At 47.4% G+C, this 26,882-nt stretch overlaps 1 protein-coding gene and 1 long non-coding RNA gene across 2 annotated transcripts in view; both read right to left on the reverse strand.

Moving 5' to 3' along the window:
- Positions 1–6,237, reverse strand: part of LOC143655242 (uncharacterized) — a 47,514-nt gene extending 41,277 nt beyond the window's left edge. Inside the window, exon 1 of the long non-coding RNA XR_013162128.1 lies at positions 6,072–6,237. This is a non-coding gene — a long non-coding RNA (uncharacterized LOC143655242). The remainder of the gene's footprint in view (positions 1–6,071) is intronic.
- A 12,162-nt stretch (positions 6,238–18,399) lies between these two features.
- On the reverse strand, positions 18,400–26,786 carry TLNRD1 (talin rod domain containing 1). The gene has a single exon (XM_077128512.1). It carries the CDS (start codon positions 25,389–25,391, stop codon positions 24,303–24,305), a length of 1,089 nt encoding a protein of 362 aa, XP_076984627.1. The 5' UTR covers positions 25,392–26,786; the 3' UTR covers positions 18,400–24,302.
- Between the last annotated feature and the right edge of the window lie 96 nt (positions 26,787–26,882).

Here is a 26,882-nt window from a genome sequence, read left to right on the forward strand (position 1 = left end):
AGCTAGCTGCCACTGGCATTGAACTGTGTCCCCTGAACCACTATGCCAAGCCCTTACCCCTGGTCCTGTGACTGTGACCTTATTGGAAAGAGTGAGATGTGCTTAGTTAAGAGGAGGCCAAACAGCATTCAGGTGGGCAGTTAGGACAGACAGACAGACAGGAGGGAGAACACCATGAGACAGAGACTGGAGTGCTGCAGCCACCAGCCAAGGGGTGTCAGGATTGCCAGTGAGCAACAAGAAGCTAGAAAAAGGCAAGGAAGGCTCCTCCCCTACGGTTTCAAAGGGAGCAGGCCCCTGCTGACACCTCCATTTCCTGCTTCCAGCCTCTAGAACTGTAGGATAATAAACTGTCTGCTGTTATAAGCTACCAAGTTTATGGACTTTGTGACAGCGGCCCTAGGAAACTGAGACGGACATAGATAGAGACACAGATGGACATATACAACGCTCAGTTCATTCACTCATGTGTGGGTATATCTGCTTCCCACTATGTGGACTATAAACGGGGTCATGTTTCCCAGTGGGTCAAGAAGCCCAGGAGGCAGCCAACACACCACAAGAAGCAGGGGAGAAAAATAAAGAGAAAGTACTCTAAGCAATCCAAGCCCCAAGATGCGATTGCTCCTGAGGCCCAGCCACCCCACTCGTGGAGACAGGAGCCAAATGCTTTTTATACGAACTAGTTCAGGTCACGTTTCCATTGACCATGTCCAAGAGACCCGCGTCATTCACCCAGGCCGCTCCTCTCCCTCCTCAGGGACTACTTCTCTGGACCGGCCATAGCCTGAACCAACTCTAAGAGACTAGCACTCTTAACCTTTCACACAGTGGAAACAGAGACCCAGCTAACTGCATCCTTACTGTGATGCTCCTGTTGGAATCAATCCATCCATAGATTAGAGGAAGCAAAGCTCTGTCCCTTCCCTAGTTTTGCCAACCCAGGCAAGTACCTCAACAGTGAGTACTGAGATGAATGAGGGGACGGGGAGGGGAAGCAGCTCCAAAAATCCATGGCATCACCACCATGAGTCCTCTCCATGTCCTGCTGACATCAGGCAAGAAGGCACCTCTGAGACCATTTTTCAAAGCAGCTCCACCACAAGCTCTGCAATGTGGAAGCATGCACACATCCATTGCTTCTCAGACCAAGTGAGTCTGGGAGGGAGAGAGAATGACTTTGGAGGATCCATTTGTGCCAGGTGTGGGGCATTATCTCAACTGGCAATCAGTTGGTTTACATTTGCTATGTCACTGGAAGTGCAATCATCAATCTACAGTGGAGGGAACTGAGGCTCAAGTGCCGGGAAGTAACTTGCTCAAGGCCACCAGTTACTAAATGGCAGAGCTGGGATGTGAACACAGCTCTGTTGGAGTCTACAGCCTCTTCTGCTCCCTTAGAACAGTGCTTCTCAAACTGTCCATGCACATAAATGTCCTGGGGATCTTGGTTCTGACTGAGTAGTTGAGACTCTAGGGTAGGACCTGAAAGTTGCATTTTAACTAGCTCACAGGTAATGCTACTGTTGCTGGTCTCTGGTCCCACTTTGAATGACAAAACTTGAGAGGACAACACAGCACTGAGAGAACTAAGTTCCCTGAGAATTAGTTGAAATATTGGAGAGGAACTTTTTTTTTTTAAACTGAGAAATCTTCACACACATACAGTCCATGTATGGTAAAATATCATCACATAGTTGTATATGCATCGCTATGATCATTTTTAGAACATTTGCATCACTCCAGAAAAAGAAATAAGAAAAAAAAACTCATACATCCCATACCCCTTACCCCTCCATCTCATTGACCACTAATATTTCAATCTACCAATTTTTTTTAACCTTTAACCTCCTATTATTTATTTATTCTTTATCCTTATTTTTTACTCATCTGTCTATACCCTGGATAAAAGGAGCATCAGACACAAAGTTTCACAATCACACAGTCATACTGTAAAAGCTATATTGTTATATAATCATCTTTAAGAAACAAGGCTACTGAAACACAAGTTTATAATTTCAGGAACTTCCCTCCAGCCAATCCAATATACCTTGACTAAAAAGGGGATATCTATATAATGCGTAAGAATAACCTCCAGGAAAACCTCTCGACTCTTTGAAATCTCTCAGCCACTGAGCTTTATTTTGTCTCATTTCTTTCTTCCCCTTTTTGGTCAGGAAGGCTTTCTCCATCCTGTGATGCTGGGTTGTGGCTCATTTGGGGAGGAATTTTGACTTTCATGGACGATGGGATTGCTAGAGGTTTGAGTTCATTTCACGCGGCTCTTGTGGGGTAAGGAGGCCTCCAGCTAACATCTGGGCTACATAAGTATTTTGTTGTACAGAACACAACTCGTTTTAGAAAAACAAAATTCAAAGGATTCTGAAAACTCCTTTTTTGGTCTGCAGGCCAAGATTCCCCTGGAGAAAGAAGGCCTCTGCAGTGGGACCCTGTTCCTTCCAGGGTTGGCGCTGCACTGCCCAGCTCTTCACCAATCCCCAGGGATGTCCCAGGTGCTCCAGTCAGCCATGGCTAGCTCGAGCAGGAATCACAGACGCCACTTCTCACCCCTCCCCCACGGCATGCTTTCCAAAATGTTAAAATTACAGCAATTATGTGAATTGCTGTGAGAGATGGAACTGTGAGAAACGGATTAGTATGGAGTACATTTCATAAGCCCAGGGGAAAGTCCAACTTTTCAGGAAAGAAAAAACATAATTGTTTCAAAGTATTTTGCACGTATTCCAGAAAAGGGAGGCGGGGACAGAAACTTGGGATACAGCTAGCTAACAGTCCAGGAAATCTAGCAAGACGGTTGGCAGTTCTTAACTGAGGGTACGTGTGGTTGGTCCCATCTCTGCCAGCCCCAAAACACTGCACAAGGACCCAAGTGGCTTTGAGCTGTGTCTCCAGAGCAAGGAGGAGGTTGCTACAACTTTCTTTCATAATACTAAATTTGCGCTCATTTCGAATCTATCAAGAGCTGCAGCCCTCACCCCATCTTGCAACTCCTCTCACAGCTGCCACTTAAAATCCAACTCACTTAAATACCCAAGCATTTGCTTGGCAGTGTTACTTAAGGTGAACATATGCATGCCCTATGACGCGTAAAGTCTACTCCTTAGGGACATACCCAAAAGATGTGCCCTTGTGTGCTCACTGAAGTTGTGCAGGAAGCTCACAGCAAGCCTACTGCTAACAGCACTGAATTGGGGACAACCCAATTATTTATTTAACTGGGGACAATGGACTAGGGAAGTACATGGCAGGGCATTTATACAGCGGAATATTGTACAGCCTTGAGGATGAATGGGCTAGAGCTGTTTTCAGCAGCAGGGACGAGCGGCACAATGCACTGGATGAAAGACAAAAGTAATCTAAAGGATTAGAAGTCAGATGGTGGTATCCTAAAATTTATATTTTGACTAGTGCATCTCCTAATATAACTTATATGGACAAGTTTGACCGAACACCATAAGTACATGGAACCTTGAATAAGGCATGAGATTTTGTAGGTTTGTCCAGAGTGATGCTCTGATAAATCCCAGAGTGATTTGAACAGTGACTAAAGAAATATTTGCAAAGTCCCCTTGGGGGAATGGCGAGAAAGGGAGAAAATTCAACTTCCCTATTTTGAGAATTCCTGATATTCTCAGAAGCAGTGGTGTGGTCCTTAGGTTCAGGTGTCAACTTGGCCAGGTGAAGGTGTCTAGTTCTGTTGCTGTGGACATGAGCCAATGGTACGTGAACCTCATCTGTTGCTGATTACATCTGTAGCCGGCTAGGAGGCATGCCTGCTGCAGTGAAGGATGTTTGATTTAATTGGCTGGTGCTTAAATGAGAGACTCAACGTAGCACAGCCCAAGCAGCTCAGCATTCCTCATCTCAGCACTTGCAGCTCAACCCAGGCCTTTGGAAATGCAGAAAGAAGTCACCCCGGGGAAAGTTTTTAGAACCCAGAGCCCTGGAGAGAAGGTCATCAGAGATTGCCCTGTGCCTTCCCACGTAAGAAAGAACCTCAGATGAAAGTTACTCTGAAGAACTAACAAAATAAATCCCCTCTTATTAAAAGTCAATCTGTGTCTGGTGTGTTGCATTCTGGCAGCTAGCAAACTAGAACGAGTGGAGACAACCAAATCAATAGGCTGAGCCCCCAATCTTGGGGGTTGTTCATATGAAACTTATCCCTGCAAAGGATAGGCTAAGCCTACTTAGAATTAGGCCTAAGAGTTACTCCCAGAGAACTTCTTTTGTTGCCCGAATGTGACCTATCTCTCTCTCAGTCAACATGGCAAGAAAAGTCACTGCCTTTCCCCTCTCTATGTGGGACATGACTCCCAGGGGTGTAAACCTCCCTGGTAGCGTGGGATAGAAATCTTAGAATGAGCTGGGACTCAACATCAAGGGACTGAGAAAACCTTCTCAACAAAAAGGGGGAAAGAGAGAAAAGACAAAATAAAGTGTCAGTGGCTGAGAGATTTCAAACAGAGTGGAGAGGTTATCCTGGAGGTTATTCTTAAGCATTATGCAGATATCCCCTTTTTAGTTTAAGGAGTATTAGAGAGGCTGGAGGGAAGTGCCTGAAACTGTTGAGCTGTGTTCCAGTAGCCTTGATTCTTGAAGACAATTGTATAACTATAACTTTTACAGTGTGACTGTGAAAACTTTGATGCTCCTTTTATCTATGGTATGGACACATGAGTGAAAAATATGGATTAAAAATAGGGGGAACAAATGTTAAAACAAATTGAGTGGATGGAAATACTAGGGGTCAATGAGAGGGAGGGGTGAGGGGCATGGTATGTATGTTTTTTCTTTTTATCTTTTTCTGGAGTGATGCAGATGTTCTAAAAAATGATCATGGTGATGAATACACAACTATGTGATGACATTGTGAGCCACTGCTTGTTCACCATGTCTGGAATGTTTGCATGTTAAGAATGTTTGTGTTTGTATGTTGTTTTGGTTTGTCAATTTAAAAAAATTAAAAAATGAAATAATCTTAAAAAAGAAAAAAAAAGGATGGTTAGGGAGGCGCAGCAAATGGGGGGTCTGGGTGCTGGAGCGCTCAGCTTCCCGGGCTGGCTGTTGGCTACACAGGTGTACTCACTTTGTGAAAGCCCATCCAGCTTACACTTCTGTTTGCTTATCATCTGTGCCCTGGTCACACCTATGAACTGTGCTTCAATGGGAAAAAGTTGACTCAAAAAAAAGAAAAAGCTTCACATGGCCCTCAAAATCAAAGTCTCTCCTTTGCATGATTTCCTATCAGCCAGCCCCCGCCGTCCGGCTCCGCGGACTCTTCCTTCTGTGACTGCTGCTTGTCTCCTCCCTTCCTGCTTCAGCCCCCACCCAGGGCCTCAGCCCCCCAGACCTGCTAGGGATGAAGTCGCTGCCTCGCGGGGCCCCCTGCTTCCTGTCTCTCCACCCAGCCCCTTCCAAAGGGGTTGTTCCGCGTCCCTGCTGCCATCGCGACCTTCCGAAGCAATCTTTCCGCACCCCGCCCCACCAGCCCCGCCCGAGTCCGGGGTACAGCCCAGCTCCCCTGCAGGGCACCAGCTCCCCTGCAGGGCACTCAAGTACTCCCCGGCCTTCTTTTTTGTCTTCCATCTGCTTAGCAAACATTTATTGAAGGACTGCTCTGTGCTCTCAGCACTGCGCTGGCTCTTTAAATGGCTTTGATTTTCATAGGGAGGGGTGGAGTGGGGGTGGGGAGAGGATGGGGAGAAGGTGGGGTGGAGGAGGGTGGGGTGGGGGTGGCGTGGGGAGCCGAAAAGCCGGGATGCACCGGGAGCTCACCGAGGCCGAGTCAGGAGCCCCGGTCCTCCGGGGTCTGCTACGGAGACTCCCGGCCGAGCTGGCGTGCAGAGAGGGCTCCTTGCCGGCCCCTCGCGGCCCACCCCCGCAGGCCACCCTGAGGCCACCCTGAGAACGCTGCCTCTGCGGGCCTGGCTGAGGCTAAAGCGGGAGAGGGCGGCAGACCACCGCCCCAGGGGGCCAGAGCAGGGTGGGGGTGGGGTTCCCGGGTCCACCGAAGGGAAGCACCGTGGGCTCCCGAAGGGCCCACTTACCTTTCCAATCCTGAACTGGAAGAAGGCGGCTGCAGGAATTCTGCAAGGTCCTTCAGCTCTGAATGCCCCACCCCCACCCCCGCTGCTCCCACCCGGTGGTCTTCTGAGCAGCAAGAGGGGGGCTGGGAGTCCCCCCCCTTTAAAACCATCCATCCACAAGGCCCCTTCCCCCTTTATCCAGTCTGTGCCCAGTAGAGATTTCTCACTGTCACCCCACACACACACACACACACACACATACACACACCACTCACACTCCTCCCGGGTGGCCCTGCACCCTGGGCTGGGAGAAAGCCCCAGCGCCCTCTATGTGGCCCAGTCTTCCCAGAGGGGCCAGATGCCTCATCCCTCCCAGGGAGGCCCTGACCTCCGCCTCCCCGGGGCCTGGCCACCCGTCCGCATTTGCCCCAACCACTGGGGATGTGTGTATGCGAGCACACCCTTGAAGGGAGGGAGGGGAGAGCGCCACCCCCAGCCCCGGCTCAGAACGCCGGCCCTTCCGTGGGTCATCTTGGCTCCCGATCTGATTCTGAAACCCCAAAAGACAGAAAAGTAAACTCAGCAGCTGAGAGAACTGCCCACGGACTCCCAAAGATGACAGGGCATGAGTCTTTCCTCGGGCTGCACAATGGAGAAGCTGAGTAATATGTGGAATTCACTAAATGACGGGGATTAAGATCACCTGGGTTTTAAGGTCAGCTGAAACTCGATTGCCATATTTTTCCTTCCTCTTGGGTAAAGTTTCTCTGAGAAAATGCTGATTTTTTTTTTCAGAGAACCAAGGCCAGAGTCATTGCCCAGTCAGTTCCTGGCCGGCCAGGCTGGGCTGGGCGTGTCCCGGCCCTTCCCCCTGGGTCAGGCTGCTGGAGGATTGGAGATGGAAACGAGGCATGGCTGGCGGGGCAGCTGTGCAGGGAGCCAGCGCAGCTCTGCCCCGGTTGCAGTGCTAAGGGGTAAGGGAAGCCAATTAGCAGAAGCAAGCGGTAATTTGCATGCAGCGATGGGAGGCTGAAGCAAATTTCTGAGCCTGCACAGATGATCTGCCTCAGAATGTAAGAGTCATCCACAAACCTAAAAAAGGCCAGTGAAGCAGGGTTTAAGAATGCAAACTCTGTGATGATGCTGCGAGGCCTTGCTTGTGTACTTTGGATGGACTGTATGGTGTGAACATATCTCTTTAAAACTGCTTAAAAAAAGAATGTGAACTCTGGAAGCAAGACAATGCTGGGTTCAAATTCAGACTCTATTAGCTGGGTGACTGTGGTCAAGTTGCCTAAATTTGCTGAGATTCTGATTCCTCATCTGTGAAATGGGGATAATAGTGTGCCTATGCCACAGAGGTGTTGTATTAAGTGGAAAATATATAAAATACATAGCACGTAGTGAGTGCTCAGTAGCTATTACGTCCTATGGACTTATGGGAGCCCCAGAAATCCCTAGTTCATTAGCCGTCTGTATGCAAAACCTCCCTCATTTTTATCTTTTGACTTGCCCTGTAAGCCTTGCAACCATGGGAGCTCCTTTGAGCTTCAGGAGATGAGAGAAGTTATCAAAAATAAGACCAGTTTTAGCGGAATGGGGCCTCCTAACTCTCTCTCCCTTCTCACTGTCTCACTGTTAGGAATTCCACCGGTCTATTAGATGCCCAGCAATCTCTTTTTAACACAGAAGACCTTCCATAGAGATGAAATTATCTCTATTAGTCATTCGTATGCTGGTGGAAAGTTAGCAGTCTGCTACTATAAGGGACTCAGGGGGTTTTGATAAGGAGTTAGAGGATGAAAGTAATTCAGGAGCACAGAGGGTTCAGAGGGGCAAGCCTGGCGAGACGGCACTTCCACCAAGAGAATTTGGGTAGCCGCCTCCTTAGGCACCGCCCTGCCCGGGTTCACAGTCCATTTTCATCACTTTTCAGTTGTGATCTTGGGAACGGTCCTCAACCTCTCTGGGCCTCGGTTTCCCCACCTATAAAATGGGGAATGATCATAAAGCTAACATGAGGATTAAATGAGTTAGTATGTGTAAGTGTTTGGAATTGTGAGTGGGACCTACTAAATAGCATTTACATGTTGGTTATTGCTAGAAAAATAGCAAAGAGGTAAAGGGTATGGAATTATAGGAAACTAGATGTCAAAGACAACTGTCTCCCATTTCCAGGGTCACCACCCCTCCCAGCACCCTGGCCATTTTCATTCCGCAGACCTTCACTCGCGAACGCAGACAAGGTGGCCCAGCTGTGCCTCGGGAACGCGACGTGGGGCTTGCCTGAGGATCCTGGGGCTCCAAGCACCCAGTTTTCATCAACCTTTTGGTGGGTCGAGGCCTTGTTTGGCTCATTCTTTCTAGGAAGAAAGGAACATGCAAGGAAAAAAGATGCAAAAGAGAAAGTGCTCTGGGCTCCCAGGTGGGGCTGGGGGAAGTACTTTAAAACCACAGCACCTAAGGCTAAAGCTCTTACCAAAGGAATCCCACAAAACACAAAGGTAAGAATGAGCTTCTTTCCGGTTTTCTGTGCATTTTGGCTGTGACCTCACTTCCCCTGGGGAGAAGCCCACTGAGCAGCTGAGGCTGTGAAATTAGATGATCTTGACTTCACATCCCTGATACACTGTTTACTAGCTTCCTATCTCCTCTCTGAGCTTCAAGTTCCACATCTATAGGATAAACGTTCTTGCCTCCTAGAGTTCTTAGGACCCTCGTGCACGGCGGGTGACAGTTGTATCCTTAGCATTGCTACTCAGTTCCAGTGTCAAATGAATTCCTCCTCATTAAAAAGGTTCCTCTTTCTAAGAGCACTTCTTCCTTTCACAATTCCCTGGCACCATAAACCCGGACCCTGCTTCTTCCTTAGTAGATTGGTTTGTGCACAGGGGCCATCCTAGAATCCCAGGGCAGAAACAAACCTTAGCCCCCCCCCAATAACTTCCAGCAAACCCCCACAGAACGTGTTCCAGAAAAAGGAACGTGCTTTCTGTCACTATAGTTTGCATTTTCTAGAATTTTATATTCATGGAAGCACACAGTAGATACTCTTTTTGTGACTTATTTTATTATTTTATATCATATATTATAATTATTTTAAGATTCATTGTGTGGTGAAAGTCTATACTTCATTTTTTTTCATTGTTGAGTAGTACGCCACTGAATGGTTATTCTCTAGTTTGTCTTTACCTTCACCTATTGATCTTGATTTGTTTCCAGTTCTGGTTATTATAAATAAAGATTTATTCAGAAGTCTATCCAAGAAAATGATCAGAAATATGGAGAAAAGTTATTCATAAAGGTGTCATGCAAGTACTCTTTGTAATAATGAACAAAAAATTGTCCAGCTATAAGGGAATGACTAATAATACTGTGGTACATCCATGTGATATATGGAAACTATATTTTAATATTCTAATTAATTTAATTTTAACAAAATGGGAAAATGTTAAGTAAAATAAAGTGTGTCGGTTTGAATCTGTGGTGGACCCCAGAAAAGCCATGTCCTTTAATCCTCATTCAGTATTGCTGGCTGGGAACTTTCTGATTGTTTCCATGGAGATGTGACCCTTTGGAGATGAAGAAGGAAAATGTCCCCGGGGGAGCTTCATGAAACAAGAAGCCTGGAGAGAAAGCTAGCAGATGTCGTCATATTCACCTCGTGCCTCTCCAGTTGAGAGAGAGACCCTGAACTTCATTGGCCTTCTCGAATCAAAGTATCTTGATTGGACATTTCTATAGCCTTGCTTTAGTTGGGACATTTTCTTGGCCTTAGAACTGTGATTTGCAACTTAATAAATCCCCCCCTTTTAATACTGTTCTGTTTCTGGTATATCACATCCCAGCAGCTAGCAAACTAGAACAGAAAGGTTACAAAACAATTTTTAAAGATTAATCATGTTAAAGAATATGTATGGAAAAAATTATTGGAAGGACAAATCACCAGAAATTAAGTGTGGTTATCCCGAGGTATTGAATTCTGGGGCATCTCTTTTCCTTAAACGTTCTGGTATATATTTTTTCTTTACAGGGTGTAGTGTTTTTACAACAGAAGAAAAGTTACTTTAAAAGTAACACTTGAGAAGCCACTGTCTAGAAACATCTGATCAAGTCCATGGATGTCACCACACCAGGAAAGTGTCATTAAGGCAGAGAAATATATTGCTTCCCAAATGCCACGCACGCCTCCACACTCCCATCTCATGATCAAGAGGACACATGACTATGTCTGACCAACCAGCCATGGCACAAACCACTGCTGCGCCACTTCAGGGCTGAACTGTTGAAAGCGGTTCGCTTTTTCCCTGCTGCTAGAACAGCAGCTATCCACTACAGCACCTGGGACCCTTTTAAGAACTCTGGTGCCCACACCCTATCTCAGAGCAGTTAAATCAGGCTCTCGGGGGAGGAGACCAAGGTTAGGTATTGATTTCAGTTCCCCAAGTAAGTCTAATCCAATGTACAACCTCAAGTTGAGAATCGCTGGCTTTATCCAGGGGTTTTCAAATTATGGTCCCACCAGTAGCATCAGCATCACATGGAACTCGTTAGGAATGCAAATTTTCAGGCAACATCCAAGACCTACTTGTCTTGGATAGGGTTCTCTAGAGAGGCAGAATCAACAGGGAACACTCGCAAATATAAAGTTCCTAAGAGTGTCTCACATGACCGTGGGAACACAGAGTCCAAAATCCACAGGGCAGGCTGTGAAGCCGATGATTCCAATGGAGGGTCTGGATGAACTCCGCAGGAGAGGCTCGCCCACCAAAGCAGGAAGACAGCCTGTCTCTTCTGAATCCTCCTCAAAAGGCTTCCAGTGATTAGACTGAGCATCACTCACTGCAGAAGACACTTCCCTTGGCTGATTACAAATGGAATCAGCTGTGGCTGCAACTGCCATGATCATGATTTAATTCTATGAAATGTCCTCATCCCAACAGACAGGCCAGCACTTGCCCAACCAGACGAACAGGTACCACAACTTGGCCAAGTTGACATATGAACCTGACCATGATATCTACTGAATCAGAAACTCTGCAGGGTGGGTTCCAGCAACACGTGTTTAACAATCCCTCCAAGTGATTCCAAATCACATTTAAGTTTGAAAAGGATTGGCCTGGCCTCTCCTGAATAACAGTCATATTTTTCTCAAGTTGATTAAATTGAAGATACCTTTATAATAAAATTAGGCAGTCATTTGGTTTCTTTGCTTGGGTTCACCTTTGAAAGTATTCTCACACATACTTTTTTTCAAAAATGATCACACTAACTCAAACACACATAAAGGAAAAAAAGTCCTAGGACTCAAAATATTTCAATGGATATCCAAGCTTGGTGGTTCTCAGACTTTGGACTTTTCAGAGCAGTAATATATTAAAAAAAAAAATGTTGGGAGTGCCAAAATAACTAATTTTGCAAAGCAAAAAATATCTTTAAGAATTGCAACCATTGCCAGCTACCACCATTATTTCCATAAGATGACATTTGAACACAAAGATAAAGGATATAAAAAGGACTATTAGTGACCTTAATTTCACTCTCCTTCTTTTTCCATTTGTTGCAGCCTGCTGCAATCTTTGTCACAGACAGGCTCTGGTCCTCAGGTAGCATCCTGGAATCACTGATCTAGGTGATGATTAGACTGATTCCCTATTCCCCAGGAGATTATGTAATATCCAAAGGCTTCCAAATTGTGCCAGAAGTTGAAACTTCCAAGCGTCGCTGTAACCTTCAACACCAATTTATTTCAGCTCACAAATTCTTTCACTTATTCCCATACCCGAGTTCCATGGGGGCCCCAAGGCTTAGCTATTTAGTATCCACAGAGATATCCACATATTTCCTCAATTTTCATTATTAAAAATAATAACCAGGCCAAGCATACTGTTAACAGAGTATAAACTAGGTTCATTTATAAAAACAGAAGTCCTGCCCAGCCTGACTCCCTGCTTCCCAAGGGCCATCCCCCAACCAGCCTTACTGCTCCCTTCCCTCCCACTGGGACCACCCCATCCCCAGCCTGATTGCTCCTCCCCCAGGACCACCCCACCCCCATTCTACAGGGACAAGGTACTTCTCTCCTAGGGTATAAGTGGCCAAGTACAATCTCAGTAATGTTTTGTCAGTTTCAATTATGAGCTGGATGGATTGTCTGGGAGCCAAGTATGACATCTTCCTTTGGGGGCAGAGGGGCATGGCCTGAGATCAACACTCAGAAAATAGGAGGGGAAGAGTGAAGTCAGTTGAGTGACTCAAGAGGTGCTGAGTCTATGAGATGGTATAACCTAGGAAGGCCTGGAGTGTACAATGATAGTGCCTAAATGTACAAATTAAAAAATGTTTTTGCATGAGGAAGAACAAAGGAATGTCAATATTGCAGTGTTGAAAATAGATGATAATTCATGCTTTAAAAGTTTATGTGTGAGACTAAAGCAAAAAAATGTTTATTTGGTACAAAATTTATATTTTGACTAGTGTATTTCCTAATATAACTTATGTGGACAGTTTAATTGAACACCATAAGTACATGGATCCTTGAATCAGGCATGAGATTTTATAGGTTTGTCCAGAGTGATGGCCAGATAAATCCCAGATAAAAAAGTATTTGCAAAGTCCCTTTTGGGAAATGGCAAGAAAGGGGGAAAATTCAACTTCCCCATGTGGAGAGTTCCTGATATTCTCACAAGCAGTGGGAACAACCAAAGCAATAGGCTGAGCCCTCAATCTTAGGGTTTGTTCATATGAAACTTATCCCCAGAAAGGATAGGCTAAGTCTACTTAAAATTAGGCCAGAGAACCTCTTCTGTTGCTCAGATGTGGTCTCTCTCTCTCTCAGCCAACATGACAAACAAACTCACTGCTCTCCCCCTCTTTGTGTGGGACAGGTCCCCCAGGGGTGTAAACCACCCTGGAAACTTGGGACAGCAATCCTAGAATGAGCTGGGACTCAGCATCAAGGGATTGAGAAAACCTTCTGGACCAAAAGGGGGAAGAGAGAAATCAGACAAAATAGAGTGTGTGGTAATTAGATTCAGGTGTCAACTTGCTAGGGGAAGGTGCCTACTTCTATTGCTGTGGACATGAGCCAATGGTACGTGAACCTCATCTGTTGCTGATTACATCTGCAGTCGGCTAGGAGGCGTGCCTGCTGCAATGAATGACATTTGATTTAATTGGCTGGTGCTTAAATGAGAGACTCAACGTAGCACAGCCCAAGCAGCTCAGCATACCTCATCTCAGCACTCGCAGCTCAGCCCAGGCCTTTGGAGATGCAGAAAGGAATCACCCCAGGGAAAGTTGTTGGAACCCAGAGGCCTGGAGAGAAGGTCAGCAGAGATCACCCTGTGCCTTCCCACATAAGAAAGAACCTCAGTCGAAAGTTAGCTGCCTTTCCCTGAAGAATTATACGTTAACTAAATAAATTCCCTTTTATTGACAGCCAATCTGTCTTTGGTGTGTTGCATTCTGGCAGCTAGCAAACTAGAACAAGTGTCAATGGCTGAGAGATCTCAACAGAGAGGTTATCCTGGAGGTTATTCTTACACATTAGATAGATATCACCTCTTCAGTTAAGGTATATTGGACAGGCTGGAGGGAAGTGCCTGAAAATGTAGAGCTGTGTTCCAGTAGCCATGTTTCTTGAAGATGATTATATGATAATATAGTTTTGCAATGTGACTGTGATTGTGAAAATCCTGTGTCTGATGCTCCTTTTATCTACATTATGGACAGATGAGTAACACATGGATTAAAAATAAAATAATGGGGGGAACAAATGTTAAAATAAATTTTTAGTAGATTGAAATGCTGGTGATCAATAAAAGGGAGTGGTAAAGGGTATAGAAAAAAATAGGGGACACAAAGGCTAAAATATATTGGGTACATGGAAATACTTATGGTCAATGAGAGGGAGGGGTAAGGGGTATGGGATGTATGAGTTTTTTTCTTTTTATTTCTTTTTCTGATTGATGCAAATGTTCTAAGAAATGATCATGGTGATGACATTGTGAGTTTTTGATTATATACCAAGGATGGAATGATCATATGGTAAGAATGTTCATGTTTATGTCTAAAAAAATTTTTTTTAATGAAAAAAAGAGGCACTGAGTCTGATTTCTTTCCTGCTATACCTTGCTGCATGCCCCCACCCCCACTCCAAGCACTACCTCGGATATCCCTCTGAACATCACAGGGCTTGGGGTTTCAGCAGTCACTACTAAAATGCAAGTTAGGTTCTAAGAGCGTCAGTTATTGTTTGAGCACAGGGAGGGGGTGTCTTACTTTTGTATCATCAATGCCTGGCCCAGAGCTGCGAGCAGAAATGGCATGAGCAGATCCAGGCTGGCCATGGATGAGGCCCCTGGCATAGTTAGAAGGTCCGTGGGATAGGAAGAGAGGCAGATGGATGTGCAGACATCAGGCAGGGAGCAGAGGGAGTGCTCTCCTCAGGGGAGCTAAAGGCAGGGGTTATTCTGCAAAGGCTGGTGAACCTGCTCCAGCTGCTAGGAGCTCATCTCCAAGGGCGAGAAGGCTGGCGTCCCTGGAGGGGAAATACTTGGAGGTGATCAAGAAGGGGACAAGGAGGTTCAAAGACAGAAGGCACAGACTTCCCCTCTTACAATCCCCCGTTGATATTTGTTACGATTCATCTTTTTACCAGCTTTTCCCTTCTTTGCTTCCCTGCCCTTTGGCAGGGTCTTGAGTTGGGCTTTTAGAAGGACCACTAAAGTCCTGATTCCTTCCTCTGAGTCCTCACAGCACTCCTTTCCAGGCTGAAAAACACGGCTGAGAAACGTCCAGTCACTTGGTGACCATGGTGTCACAGGTCCCAACCACAGCCACCTGGCTTCCGACAAGGCTTCTCGCCGTCCCCAGATCTCCCAACTCCGCTCAACGCACTCGTGACCCGTCGCGACTGGCACCACCAAAATAGGGGACATGGACAACTGATCTCGGTTTTTACAAAAATCGCCAGCAGCCATCACCATGGTAGTGCTAACTCAGTGAAAGTGGGATTTCAGAGCTGCTGGCTGGAAATACTGGGAGGCTGGAAGGAAAAAGTTAATATAATACTTGGTTTTAAACAATCCCATTCATTTTGGCAAGAAAGCCATAAACTTATATTTTCAGGTCGTGTCAAAAATAAAATGCAAAAAAAAAAAAAAATTAACAAAACTATTCCAAGAACAGGCCCAATGTGGGAACTCAGTCAAATGCCTGCTGGTTGTAGCTATGGGGGCCTCCCAGGTCTTCTCGGTGTCCTCCACTCTTGGAGGCTGTGGCGTCGCCTCCCCTTTCTCATCCCTCCTGCTTCAGCTTCTTTCCTCTCCATTCACAAAAACCTGGGCCTGAGAAAGAGAGCAGGCAGAGGCTGCCGCTGCCGGGCACGGCCCAGTCAGAGCCCTGCTTAAGTATGCTATTATTACCAAAACTTGATTATGGAAAGTCCTGAGTAATTTTTATCTTACAACAATTGCGAGATTGAAGGCCAGGACTCGCTCCCTCAGTCAATTCTCACGCCGGCTTCAAGGAGTCTCTGGGGAATAGGCTCTGTTTGTGGGAAAAAGCCTCCCTCCCTGGAGTGGGGCATCATTTCCCCATCCCCACGGGCCCAGCACCTCCCTGGACAGGCGGCCAGCACCCAGGCCAACCTCACAGCCTCAGACCCAAAACTTGTTCTGAGGCCTGAGGACCCAAAAGGTCAGCTGAAGGAAGGCAGTTCGGTCCATGCCAGGGCCCCCGAGGCTCTCTCGGAACGTCCCCAAATCCCTGGAGGGTCCAGAAGGAGAGATCTCAGGGCTGTCCTCACTGAGTCACCGTCCTTGGCTCCTAGGCCAGCTGTGCAGATGGATGGGAACTCTTCCCTCTGATGGGGCAGAAGCAAAGGCACAGAGCTAGCAGGAGAGTGGCACGGAGCTGGACCGGGATCCCTCACACTCCCAGGCCGACCGGGGAGAGACCGTTCCAGAGGCATGCTCGCTACCCAGTAAGCAGGCTGCAATACTGAATGCTTCCAGTTGCAGCTTAGAATCTAGATCTGACCAAGCAAGAGCATGAGTGACGGAAAGGGAGATGAAAGGAAGCCTGCGTGGGCAGAGTGCCCCAGACTGGAGCCAGGTAAACTCATTAAGTGCATTGTCCAGGTGAAGGTCAAGGCGGATCTGGAAGGAACAGATGCAGAAGGGGCTAGAAAGGAGAACTTGAAAGAACCTGGAAACTGACTCACTAAAGGGGATTTACACGGGGTGGGGTGAATGATGTCCGCTCCCAGGACTCTCCCTCTAAAAGCTCCGAATGACTCATCAACACATTTGCTGATACAGAAATGTTTGCGAGCCTACTATGTGTTAGGCAACTGCAGATAAAAGGATGACTATGTCCTGATAATAATACATACCACGCATACTGGTTAGTAGACAGGATTACAATAACCTGCTAAGTACTAATACAGGGGACGTACAGGATACTCAGGAACCCACCAGAGAGGTTTCCCACCCCCACCCCAAGCTCAGGAATGGGGAGGGGGGCAGTAATAGTGTAGGGCAAGTGAGCCCGGAGGAGGTAGCTTTTGCAACAGCTCAAAAAGGAATGCTGAGTACTACTATGCGTGCAGTGTGGTCTGGGGGTGAGAAGGGAGGGTAGGGAGGCTGTGTGAGACCAGATTAGCTAGAGATGCCTCAATTAGGAGTTTGGCGGTTATCCTAAAGCCAGCAGGGGAACCAGAGAAGTGAACGCGGGCAAACCAAACTGCATTTTAGAAATCCAAGTGGAAGTTACTTGATAAACCCGAGGCCCGTCCATCCTCTCCAGATGTCCTCCCTGATAGCAGGCTCACACGTTGGATAGAAAGCCATTTCCCCATGTCATCAGCTCTGCTTTTATGGTGGGGCTGTGGGTATTCAGGGACCTTTGCCAGTGGTCCAGGAGGGGCTCAGACCCTAAGTAAGGCTCAGGAGGAGACCCACCAGAATCATTACTGCTGGGGTTAAAAAGTAAGAGTGGGGAGCATTTCAACCTCAAAAGCCAGAGACATTACACCTTAGAAATGCATTCATTCACTACGGAAAAGTGGCAGGAGGTGCTGGGCTGTCTGCTGTACCTTGATTCTTATCTTTATCCTTTTTCTCCCCAGCTTTGTGACCCTGAGCAAGTCGTTCAGTTCAGCAACCTCATCTGTGAAATGAGACCAACTCTAACACTTCAAAGGGTCATTGTAAAGGACTGAGGAACTCAGTGTGAAGTGCCCAGCACCATACCCAGTAGAAGCTGGCCGTTACTATTCAGCAAACACTTCTTGATCACCTTGGCCACCTGCCAGGCATGACAGAGCTCAGAAAGACCAGCCCCTGCCCTGGAGGGCTCCCCATCTATCAGCTCCCCTAACCCCTCTTCCAGCAGAAGCATCTTCAGGTGACACAGCACGGGTGATAACGGGGCCACGCCCACCCATCATTTGTGCGGATCTATTAGGTCTTCTGGGGCTGCCCACGATGAAGCAAGTAGCCCAAGTGAGGTCAAGAATTCCAGCGTTTGCAGACACTTCGGTAGGCAAAAATCTCTGGGTTCAGCTCCAGAAAGCGGAGGGTATGGGAACCAAACACCGAGCCTTCTATGAGTACAGGCCTTTAAAATAATTCCATATCTATTCAGTTAATAGTCCACTTTAGTGAAGTGAGTAATCCAGGGGGAAAAGCTGCTATTTTTCCTGAATTGTCAGTTACTGTGGCTGAGCCAAACTGGATGGAAAACATCTTCAATGGGACGTCTCTGGTCACAAGCCCCATCTACCGAACGTCCACAGCACAGACTCCATTTAAAGAGACAGTGTAATGGGACGAATGAATGAATACATAAATAAACAAACAAATAAAAAAAAGATGCGATGGAAATTGCCATGGGTAGTATGATTCCATCATCAAGACAGCCGAAATATCAGATGATCTAGTTTGGTCAGTTCTACAGACAACTTCCCAAAGCGTTATTAACACAAAATGCCTACATACTTCAAAAATTAAATCCCAAGTGAACGTAAGACTGGAATCATATCTTTTTTTTTAGTGATATCTTTATCATGGAACTTTTGTAAGGAAGAATCCCTCCAATGAGACTTTTGCTACAAAAATCTTTACACCAAAATTCTTCATGAAGCAAGGCACTGGAATGACTTGCCAATTAATTTTAGAACCAGATGTTGATGGTAATCAACAAAAGAAAAGTTGAAAGTAAAAGAGTTTATCAGTTAGTACTACATTATCCTGGATTTCCCATAACATATCTCCAAATGCTCAAAGTTTAAAATCAATCTAGGACTCCTAAAAAGTGAACTGAAAAATACATCCAAAGTAAGTAAGTAATTAGTGACTTTTTACTTGATCAGTACCCTGAGTATCTAAAATTGAAACAAATCAGAACACAGGCAAATCAGAATGGAGTCAGACTATTAACACTTAGGTGACCTACTGCAATTTCAGTAGCTTTCAGGGCAGCATGCATTAACCCTGGAAGTTTTACAGTTAGCTTTGTACCTGAAACAAAAGATTTTGAAAAGTCCCCTTCTATATCCTTCTATATCCTATTTCAGCATAATTAGAATGCTTTGAATGTTATTAACAGAATAAGGCATCCATTTATTCAAGCAAAGGATATTTGGAAAAACTGATTTAATTTTCGTATTTCTTAAGCCTAGACAGACTGATAAATCAAACTACAAATTATAAACTGTAAAGTCAGGAGACGGATTCATTTTTAAGTTATGCTAACACATCTTCTAAACCAATATTCATACCTGTCTCTGATGTCTGAAACGTTTGACTTACGTGGCTTTAAACACTTGACATACAGTGTCTTAGAGACCTGGCTAGGAGGTTTGCCTCACAGAACATGTCTTAGAAACATGCCTTAGAACAGGAAACAGGGTCTGTTCATTGGCCACCCTTGAGGATGTTACAGGACTGCTATGTCCTATTACCAGAAGGGTAAAGGAAGGATTATTAGGGGACTCCTACTTGAACAAGAGGTTCTTTGGATAATACTTCTGATGACTTTACAGAAAACAGAACCAGTCTTACAGACCTCAACATAAGGCCTCATACTTCATAGGAATTCATCATAAATACTCATTGATTTAATCCTTGTAACAGAAAAACAGAGGCATAAATGTTTAGATGACATTCACAATGAGGACAACCTGTCTACCTCATCAGATTACTCTAAAGACCCAATAACATAATGAATTATATGAACTAAAATTGCTTTAGAACTAAAGATAAAAATACACATTATAAATGTCTAAATTCCCACAGGAAATAAAGTCGTGATTCAGTCGTGGCCACCACATTCAGCTCCAAAAACAGTGCTTTCCAATCCTTAGTATGCACAGAAATCACCTGGAGATGCTGTCCAAAAAGCAGATTCTGACCGGGTAGGACTGGGCTGAGAGTCTCCACGTCTCCTGGGTTCCAGGGTGACCTCAATGCCATCGCCTAAGTGATGAAGCTTTAGAAAGATCATCCTAACTCTTGGTGCGTGGCCGACCTTAAGGAGCAAATTTCCTGAGAGCATTATACTGTACTGCATCCTCTGGTTATCCTTCAAGTGAGGTTTGGAATAAGTCTGTGTGCTTGAACTGCTGGTGAATGTAGTAGCTCACTAATTAAATAAACAAGCGCTCTTTCTTGGACAGCCAAAGGGATAAAGGGTTGACTTTTAGCTAGGTTGTCTGCTATTCCTAGTTTTCCAGGGCAAGAGCCAGCAACATGCAAAAGTGCATAGTGAACTTGCCAGCTTACTAATATATAAGTCCGGCTCTTCTAAAAGGTGGTGGGAGGTGGGAGAAAACTCTGTACTTGTAAACACAACATGCACATGCACGCACGCACGCACGCACACACACACCCTGAAAGAAAAACCTGGATTCTCAAATGCTCCAAACTGGCAGAAAAGATTAGTAAACTGCCTTTTCTATCCGAAGACAAGGACTCACAATACACTGGAGCAGAAAACATCTGAGCAAACAGGCAACTTGCAGAAATGCTACAGTCTGCCATTTCAGATGCACTCTAGACTCCTAGAGTAGTGAGGAAATAAAAAGAAGCCAGGGGACTCAGAATGGGCATGCATCAGAATCTCCTGGGAGGGCTTGATTAAAATCCCAACTGTCCCACCCCTAAAGCTGACTGACTAGGTCTGGGGCAGGTTAAGAGAAATCTGATTTCCAATAAGCTTTCAGATGCTGCTGGCCAGTGGAGGACATTTGGAGCAGCACTGAGTCTGGACAGCAGCCTGTGGGGAGAGAGCCATGCCTCGGGCTGGTCCCCATGCCTAGCACAGAGCCTGGCATACAGCTGGCCCCAAGAAACACTGGCTGAATGAATGACCATTGTAACTTTCATTACCAGGAGCAGTTTTACTCCTCGCTTAGGTATACTTGCTGCTAGTATATTATACACAGATTCATTTAAAAAAACAGATATGCATATGCCAGTAATGCAACCCCTGAGCTTAAGGGGCTTACCGTTAAATTAAATACATCCCAATCAAAGCCACAAATCTCTCATTTTACCTTATCGTATCTGGATAGTTAAATCTTTGAGTGCCTTCTGCCACTGAAATGAAAGCAGAAAACTCCCTTACCCAAACTACCCAAATGAAAAACCCTTTTCAGGTTAGAAAAAAAAATTCATTTCACACACACAAATATCTATATATGTGTATATATATATACACTTTTAAAACAAAAATTTGCCTGGAAGGAACACAAATATCTGTGTCCACAATGGAAATGCAAAGAGGGTGTCCTTCAGGGCACTTTCAATTGCTAAAAACCAAAGTACACAGGGCAGGGTGCAAGCGCCACTAAGACCTTAGGCTTTTCTTCTCCAGGCCTTTCACATTCTCTGAGCCCCAGCTTAGAAATGACTTTGGCAGTCGCTTCTCAAATCCTCTGCCTGATCTGCAAGTTACCATAGCCACAGTAACCCTGAAAAACAGGTGTTTCTGTTAAAATTAGCTGTTTCAAACTGCCAGAGACTTAAAAAAAAAGGGCATTGAAATTACAAATCCTATGTAACTGATGTTTCCAAAATTACAAAACTCTTTAGATGATTTTTGAAAACCATCAAAGAATGAGGTGGAAATGAAGACATGGGTTGGGGATATAGAAATATATAGGGCATGTATACACATATCTACACACATTTATTTTTTCATTTCCAAAAATTCTAGTATCAATCCAGAATGCATCGAAACAGCCAAACTTAAAACAGCCAAGTAATGATGGAGCCATGCTTTTTCTAGTTAGGTCTTGTGATTGAAAGCCTGTTTTGTCCCAGTTGCTTAGGTTGACTGTCATAAATAGCGGCTTTTGTTCTGAGAACTTAGCCATAATAATTTCCTCCTCTCTTACCAATTGACGGGAAAAGTTTCTCAATATCCCTCTGGTCGGGAAGGCGCACATACTGACTGTGTAAGAAAATTTGCCCTCAGAAATTAGAAGACGCCAACGACTGATATCTTAAATTAACTCTAGTGTGGTTTAATTAAAAAAAAAAAATCAGGCCACCCTGATTTTATTCCTGGAACCAGTGTCTCTGCTGACCTTATTAAATCCAATGAAATAGGTCTGCGATGCTCCTTTTTAAGAATCAGGGGACATTTAAAAAAACTTTAGCAACCCGGGACATTGAGTGCTAGAGTGCCCAGATCCCTTGTCTTGTCAAGCAAACGTGTGCTCCTCCTCTGGTTTTCTGGAGCCTGCTGAAAAAAATACAAGCAGTGTTCCTTTCCAGCCAACTGTTGGAAGAGGAATCCTAAGCTTTATCTTAGAGACTGAAAAAACAAAAAAAAGAGGTTAAAACATCCTATTTCTCAAAGTTAAGAAATCTTAACAGATTCAGAGAATAGATTATGGGTACCACAAGTCAAAACCTCTCATGCAGAAACATTCAAGAATGACTATCGTTTAGCTAAGAGAAAAATAATTTTGAAATTAATCTTCAAAAGCATCTTTAAGTAACTAGCTAGTTAATCCAAGTAGACAGAGAGAGTGAGTTATTTGGCTTGGATTATCCTGGAAATTGCTACTATAAGGAACTGGGTCCGAAGTGAAATTGGCAATTCTTTTTTTCTTAATCAAATACCAAATTTACAGATTTCTGGCCCTAATTTTATTTTACTTTGTTCCAATTTACTGTTTAAGATTGAGATAGACAAAATGACCCATACAATTGTAAACGTCATCACTTCCTGTGTAGCTCAAATGAATAAAAATAAAATAGGTAAAAATACCTCTATATATGCAGGGGTATTAACTCATACGTGGGTTTCCAGCCCTGTTCCTGAACCTGATTAGACTTCATAGAGGGACAGGAGGAGAGAAACATTCTTAAGGTTATTTCTATCTCTTAAAGACTTAAAAAGATTTTAAATCTATCAGAACCACGGAGAAAAACAGCTGCTACTCCAATGGTGTGTTAGACATTACCGCTATTAGAGTACCTTGAAATTTCAATACAGAGGAGGTAAACAGTTAACAGGCCATCCTTACCTATCATCTTTACATACTGAATGGGATATCCCGGTAAGAAATGCAGCTATTCATTTAGGTAAGAGACTTTTCCATCTCTCTAACACATTACAGTGGAAATTCTGTTTCTTTTCAGATCTGTGGGAACTGCACAGGTTTAGGTATAACCAAGAAAAATGTAAACAATAAATTTAAAGCATGTATTTGTTTTTATATTAGAGGCCCTCCCAGCACAAGCGCTGTGACGTCACTGCAAAACAAATGTGCTGCGCTTTTAGTGGCAAAGTGTGCAAAGCTGAACGAGGTTCTGCAAAACGATACACCCCCCTGACATTTCTTAAAAAGTCTGCAGAAAGACTGAACTACCTTACAGTAATTCCAAATTTCAATTAACAAAGTATTCTTTCCACATAGCATCAACCAGACAATATAGCCCAAGGTCACAAAAACTAGCCCTTTGCCTGCAAATATGCTGCTACTCTAGAAAGTTCTTAACACACTTTCCAGAATATCTCTCCCTCTATTAAACGGCCTAGAACCCTCTCAACTTTTTTTCTAAAACCATGAGTAATTGCTTCTTGTATGAAAGACTCGTGGACATCAAAGATTCTAAATGTTATCACTTGATATTCAGAACCTCTATGGTCCCACGCTGAGCCTGACCTGGGAAGGCTGGCATGGCACCAAGGATTTGGAGAAGCCTTAATGTGAAGACACGCAGAATGCAAATCAGACTTCCATCAGCCAAAACCACTGTTCACTGTGATACGGAGACAAAGGAAGCTACATCATTCTCCAGAAAAACTAGATACAAGACAAAACATCCACTGCCAGCCCTGTCCCCAGCATGACACATAACCCTATCACAAGGCGTCATCTGCCTTCAGAAGTTATACACAGCCTCTTCTGCAGTTCCACACTGTTCAAAGGAGTAAATCTTGCAGAAAAAGGAGAAAGGGTTGCGAACTGGGGCCCATCTCACGGCTACTGAAGCAGAGGACGAGTCCCCTTCCAGAGACGCCATGCAGCATGCAAAATTACAATTATTGAAAATCCACAATAATCGCAAAACGCCATCTGAGAAACATAACGTTTTAATAGATGAAATAAATACTCCAGTACATGCAAGGTAAAAACTTGACATTGGGGAAAAAAAAAAAAAACCACTCTTTATAGTGTAAATTAAAAATAAAACACACACTCACAGTAGCTTTCCCATTTGCAAATCACATGGCAAAGTCATACTTTCCACACCAAGTATACTTCCAATCCAACGCAATGGCTTAAAAAAATAAAGACATTAAAAAAAAAAGGTAGCTACATCCATGTCTAAGAAGTGAAAACTGAGGTAACCTTTTTAAGGAAAAAAAAAAGACCAAAAAGGAAACGAACCCATGACCTCCTTCCTGCCCAATTAATAAGTTTTGATTGGGAAATTCCGGAAGATGGGGGGAGGTGGGGGAGGGACGTCTGATTCCGAACCCAGCCCAGTTACGCATCTCCCATCTCGGGGTCCCCACTGCGTACGGGCTGGCTGGCACCGCCGGGTCCCCCTCCCCGCGGCCTGTGTAAATTGTGCGCTCGGCCCTGCCTCTTGGAAGATTCTTCTCGAGCATTTAACACGGGGTTGGAAAGGGGCTTCACCTAAGATTTCTTTGGTATAAACGGAGAGGGGCGGAGACTAGCCTGGGGGTGGGAAGAAGGGGCACTAGGGGCGGAATGGGGTGCTAATTCACAGAATTGGAATTCACTGGCGGTAAAGTCCTGGGCGAAGACCTCTCCCTTAAAGCCTGAGATAGCAGGGTGCAGCCTTCAGACACGGCGCAGGCCGAGTTCCTCAGCCTCTCCCTGTAGTCCGACATCTTGGCGCCCCCGTCGGGGTGCTGCGCCAGATCCCTGAGGCACTGGGTCAGGAGCACGCAGGCCGACACCACGCTCATGGCACCTCCCAGGATGGCGGTCTGCACCGCCTTGCCCTCGGCGCTCACGGTCGCCGCGCGACCCAGGAACTGCGGCTCGGTGGCGAAGCCCACCAGGGCACCCACGGCCTGTACCAGGGGCCCGCTGAAGAGCGCGCAGCGGCCGCGTGCCAGCTCGCTGGGGGCCGCCTTCACCTCGCGCACGCACGCCAGCAGCGCCGACGCGCTCGTGCTCATGCACTTGACGCCCAGCTTGAACTGCTCGCGGGAGAAGCGGTCCCGCGACTTCTCGCTGGCCAGGGCGCACGCGTCGGTCAGGAACTTGAGGTTGCGGGACAGGCCCTGCGACACCTCCAGCAGCAGCTGAGGCGTCATGTCCGCCAGCGGCGTGGCGCGCAACACCGCGCAGCCCTGCTCCACCTCGTGGCGGCATCGTGTCACGCGGTAGCGGTCCACCAGGCCCGGCTGCGCTGGCTGTGCGCCCGGGGTGGCCACGGCCGCCAGGTAGGCCGCGTGAGCAGAGCATTCAGTCAGCGACACCACCAGGTCGCCCAGCTCCACCAGGCTGTCCCCCGCCTCCCCAAATCGGCCCATGTTGAGCTGGCTCTGCACGTCGTGAGTGAGGATGGAAAGCCCCTTGGTGCGCGCAATGATGGTGTCCCGGCACTGCTCGAAGGACTCGGCGCCTGCACAAGAGGAGGGAGGCCCCTCGAAGAGCACGGGCCGCGCCTCGCTCGACAGCAGCAGCAAGTCGGCCACCAGCTGCATCTTGCCCTTGCAGTGGTCGCATACAGACACCAGCCTCTTCCGCGGCTGCGAGCAGGCCCCGCCGACGGCGCTGGCAACAGCCGGGGAAGCCGCCTCGCCGGTGAGCTTCCCACCACTGCCGCTAGCCATCGCGCCCGGGGGGCACTGGCATGCCGCTGGGGAGTCCACTGCCGCCGCCACTGCCACTGCCCCCGTCCCCGCAGCCGTCGCGACTGAGCTGGCCAAGGCCGCGGTGCCTGCCCCGCACCATCATGCCATCCACCGCCGCGGGCAGAGGGCACTGGGTTGCGGCGGCTGGAGCCCGGAAGGCGCGGGGCGGGCCCGAGGGCCACAAAGCGCTGGAGGTTCTTGGGGTTGCGGCGAGGGGCTGCGGGGTTCGGCCTCCTAGAGGGCTTGCAGGAACCATGAACCGGGACAGAGCAAACTCACAGTCCGCACTCCTCGCCGCCGGGCTGCTGCCAGGAAAGTCCCCTCTGCTGAGCAGCCGCCGCCGCCGCCTCCTTCCTGGGCATGGCCTGGCCTGGCCCGGCCGCCGGAGAGCAGAGGGCGGGACGGGGAAGCTGGGAGTTGTCTTTCCTTCCTTCCTTTCTTTGAAATCAAAATCCTTTCCTCGGGGAGGAGCGCGGGCGGCGGCTCAGGCGCGCTCTGCTGTCAGCTGCCGCGCTCGAAGCCACCTCCGGCTCAGCGGCGCGCACGTGGGCTTCGGGCGCCGTGACCCCGCGAAGCGGCACTTCCCCGCGACGGCGGCCGGAGCTGGCGTTTCGGGACGCGTGGCCGGCCCGGGTGCATCTCCTGCCTCCCGCTCTCAGGAAGCGGCGGTGGCTGCAGGGCCGAGGGTGTGGCCGGCGCTGGCGCGGTCGCGCGGAGTCAGAATCGGGCGGGAGTCTGCACTGATTGCGCACAGCGGCCGCCCCGCTAGCTCGCCTGCTCGCCTGCCCGCCTGCCCGCCTGCCCCGCCACACCCGGACGCGCTGGGTGCCGCGGCGGTCCCTTCCCGCTTTGCCGGCTCACAGAGCAGCACCCGGAGCCGCCACGGCACGCCCTCCCGGCCCGCGCGCTCCGCGGCCCGCCGCTTGCTGTGGGTGCAGGTCCATCCCGGTCGCCTCCTCGTCTCGGGCCAGCAGCAGCTGAGCTCTCCGGAGGCCCCGAGTCCCGCGCATCGGGCGCCCCTGCGCGCGTCTCCCCGGCGGCCAGGCCAACTCAGAGGGGCCCTGCGGCGCTGCGGCAACCCGCCGGGGCTCCGGCTCCTGCCATTTTATCAACCACCAACTTCCGAGCGAGAAACTGAAAGGAAGGGCGGGGGCCGAAACGGAGAGGGGAAAACACCCGCTTCCTCTCCCCGCGCGGCTTCCCTCCGGAGCGCCCGCCCGCCGGTGCTGCTGGCGGCTTCTCCCCTTCCCGTCCGCGCCTCGCCCCCGGCCTCGCCGCCGCCGCCGCCTCGGCCGTAACCTCCCGAGAGCCTATAGAAATCTTTTGTGTGGCGTCACCGCCTTTCGTTTAAATCCCGCTTCCTCCTCTCGCCCTTCCTCCCCGCCCCCTCCGCCGCTCCCGGATGCTTGCGCGATGCGCTGCTCCTCCCCCGGGAAGCTGGGTGGCGGAGGGAGGACGCCGCCGCCCAAC

The sequence above is a fragment of the Tamandua tetradactyla genome, chromosome 14, assembly GCF_023851605.1.
Source record: "Tamandua tetradactyla isolate mTamTet1 chromosome 14, mTamTet1.pri, whole genome shotgun sequence".
Classification (NCBI taxonomy): Eukaryota; Metazoa; Chordata; class Mammalia; order Pilosa; family Myrmecophagidae; genus Tamandua; species Tamandua tetradactyla.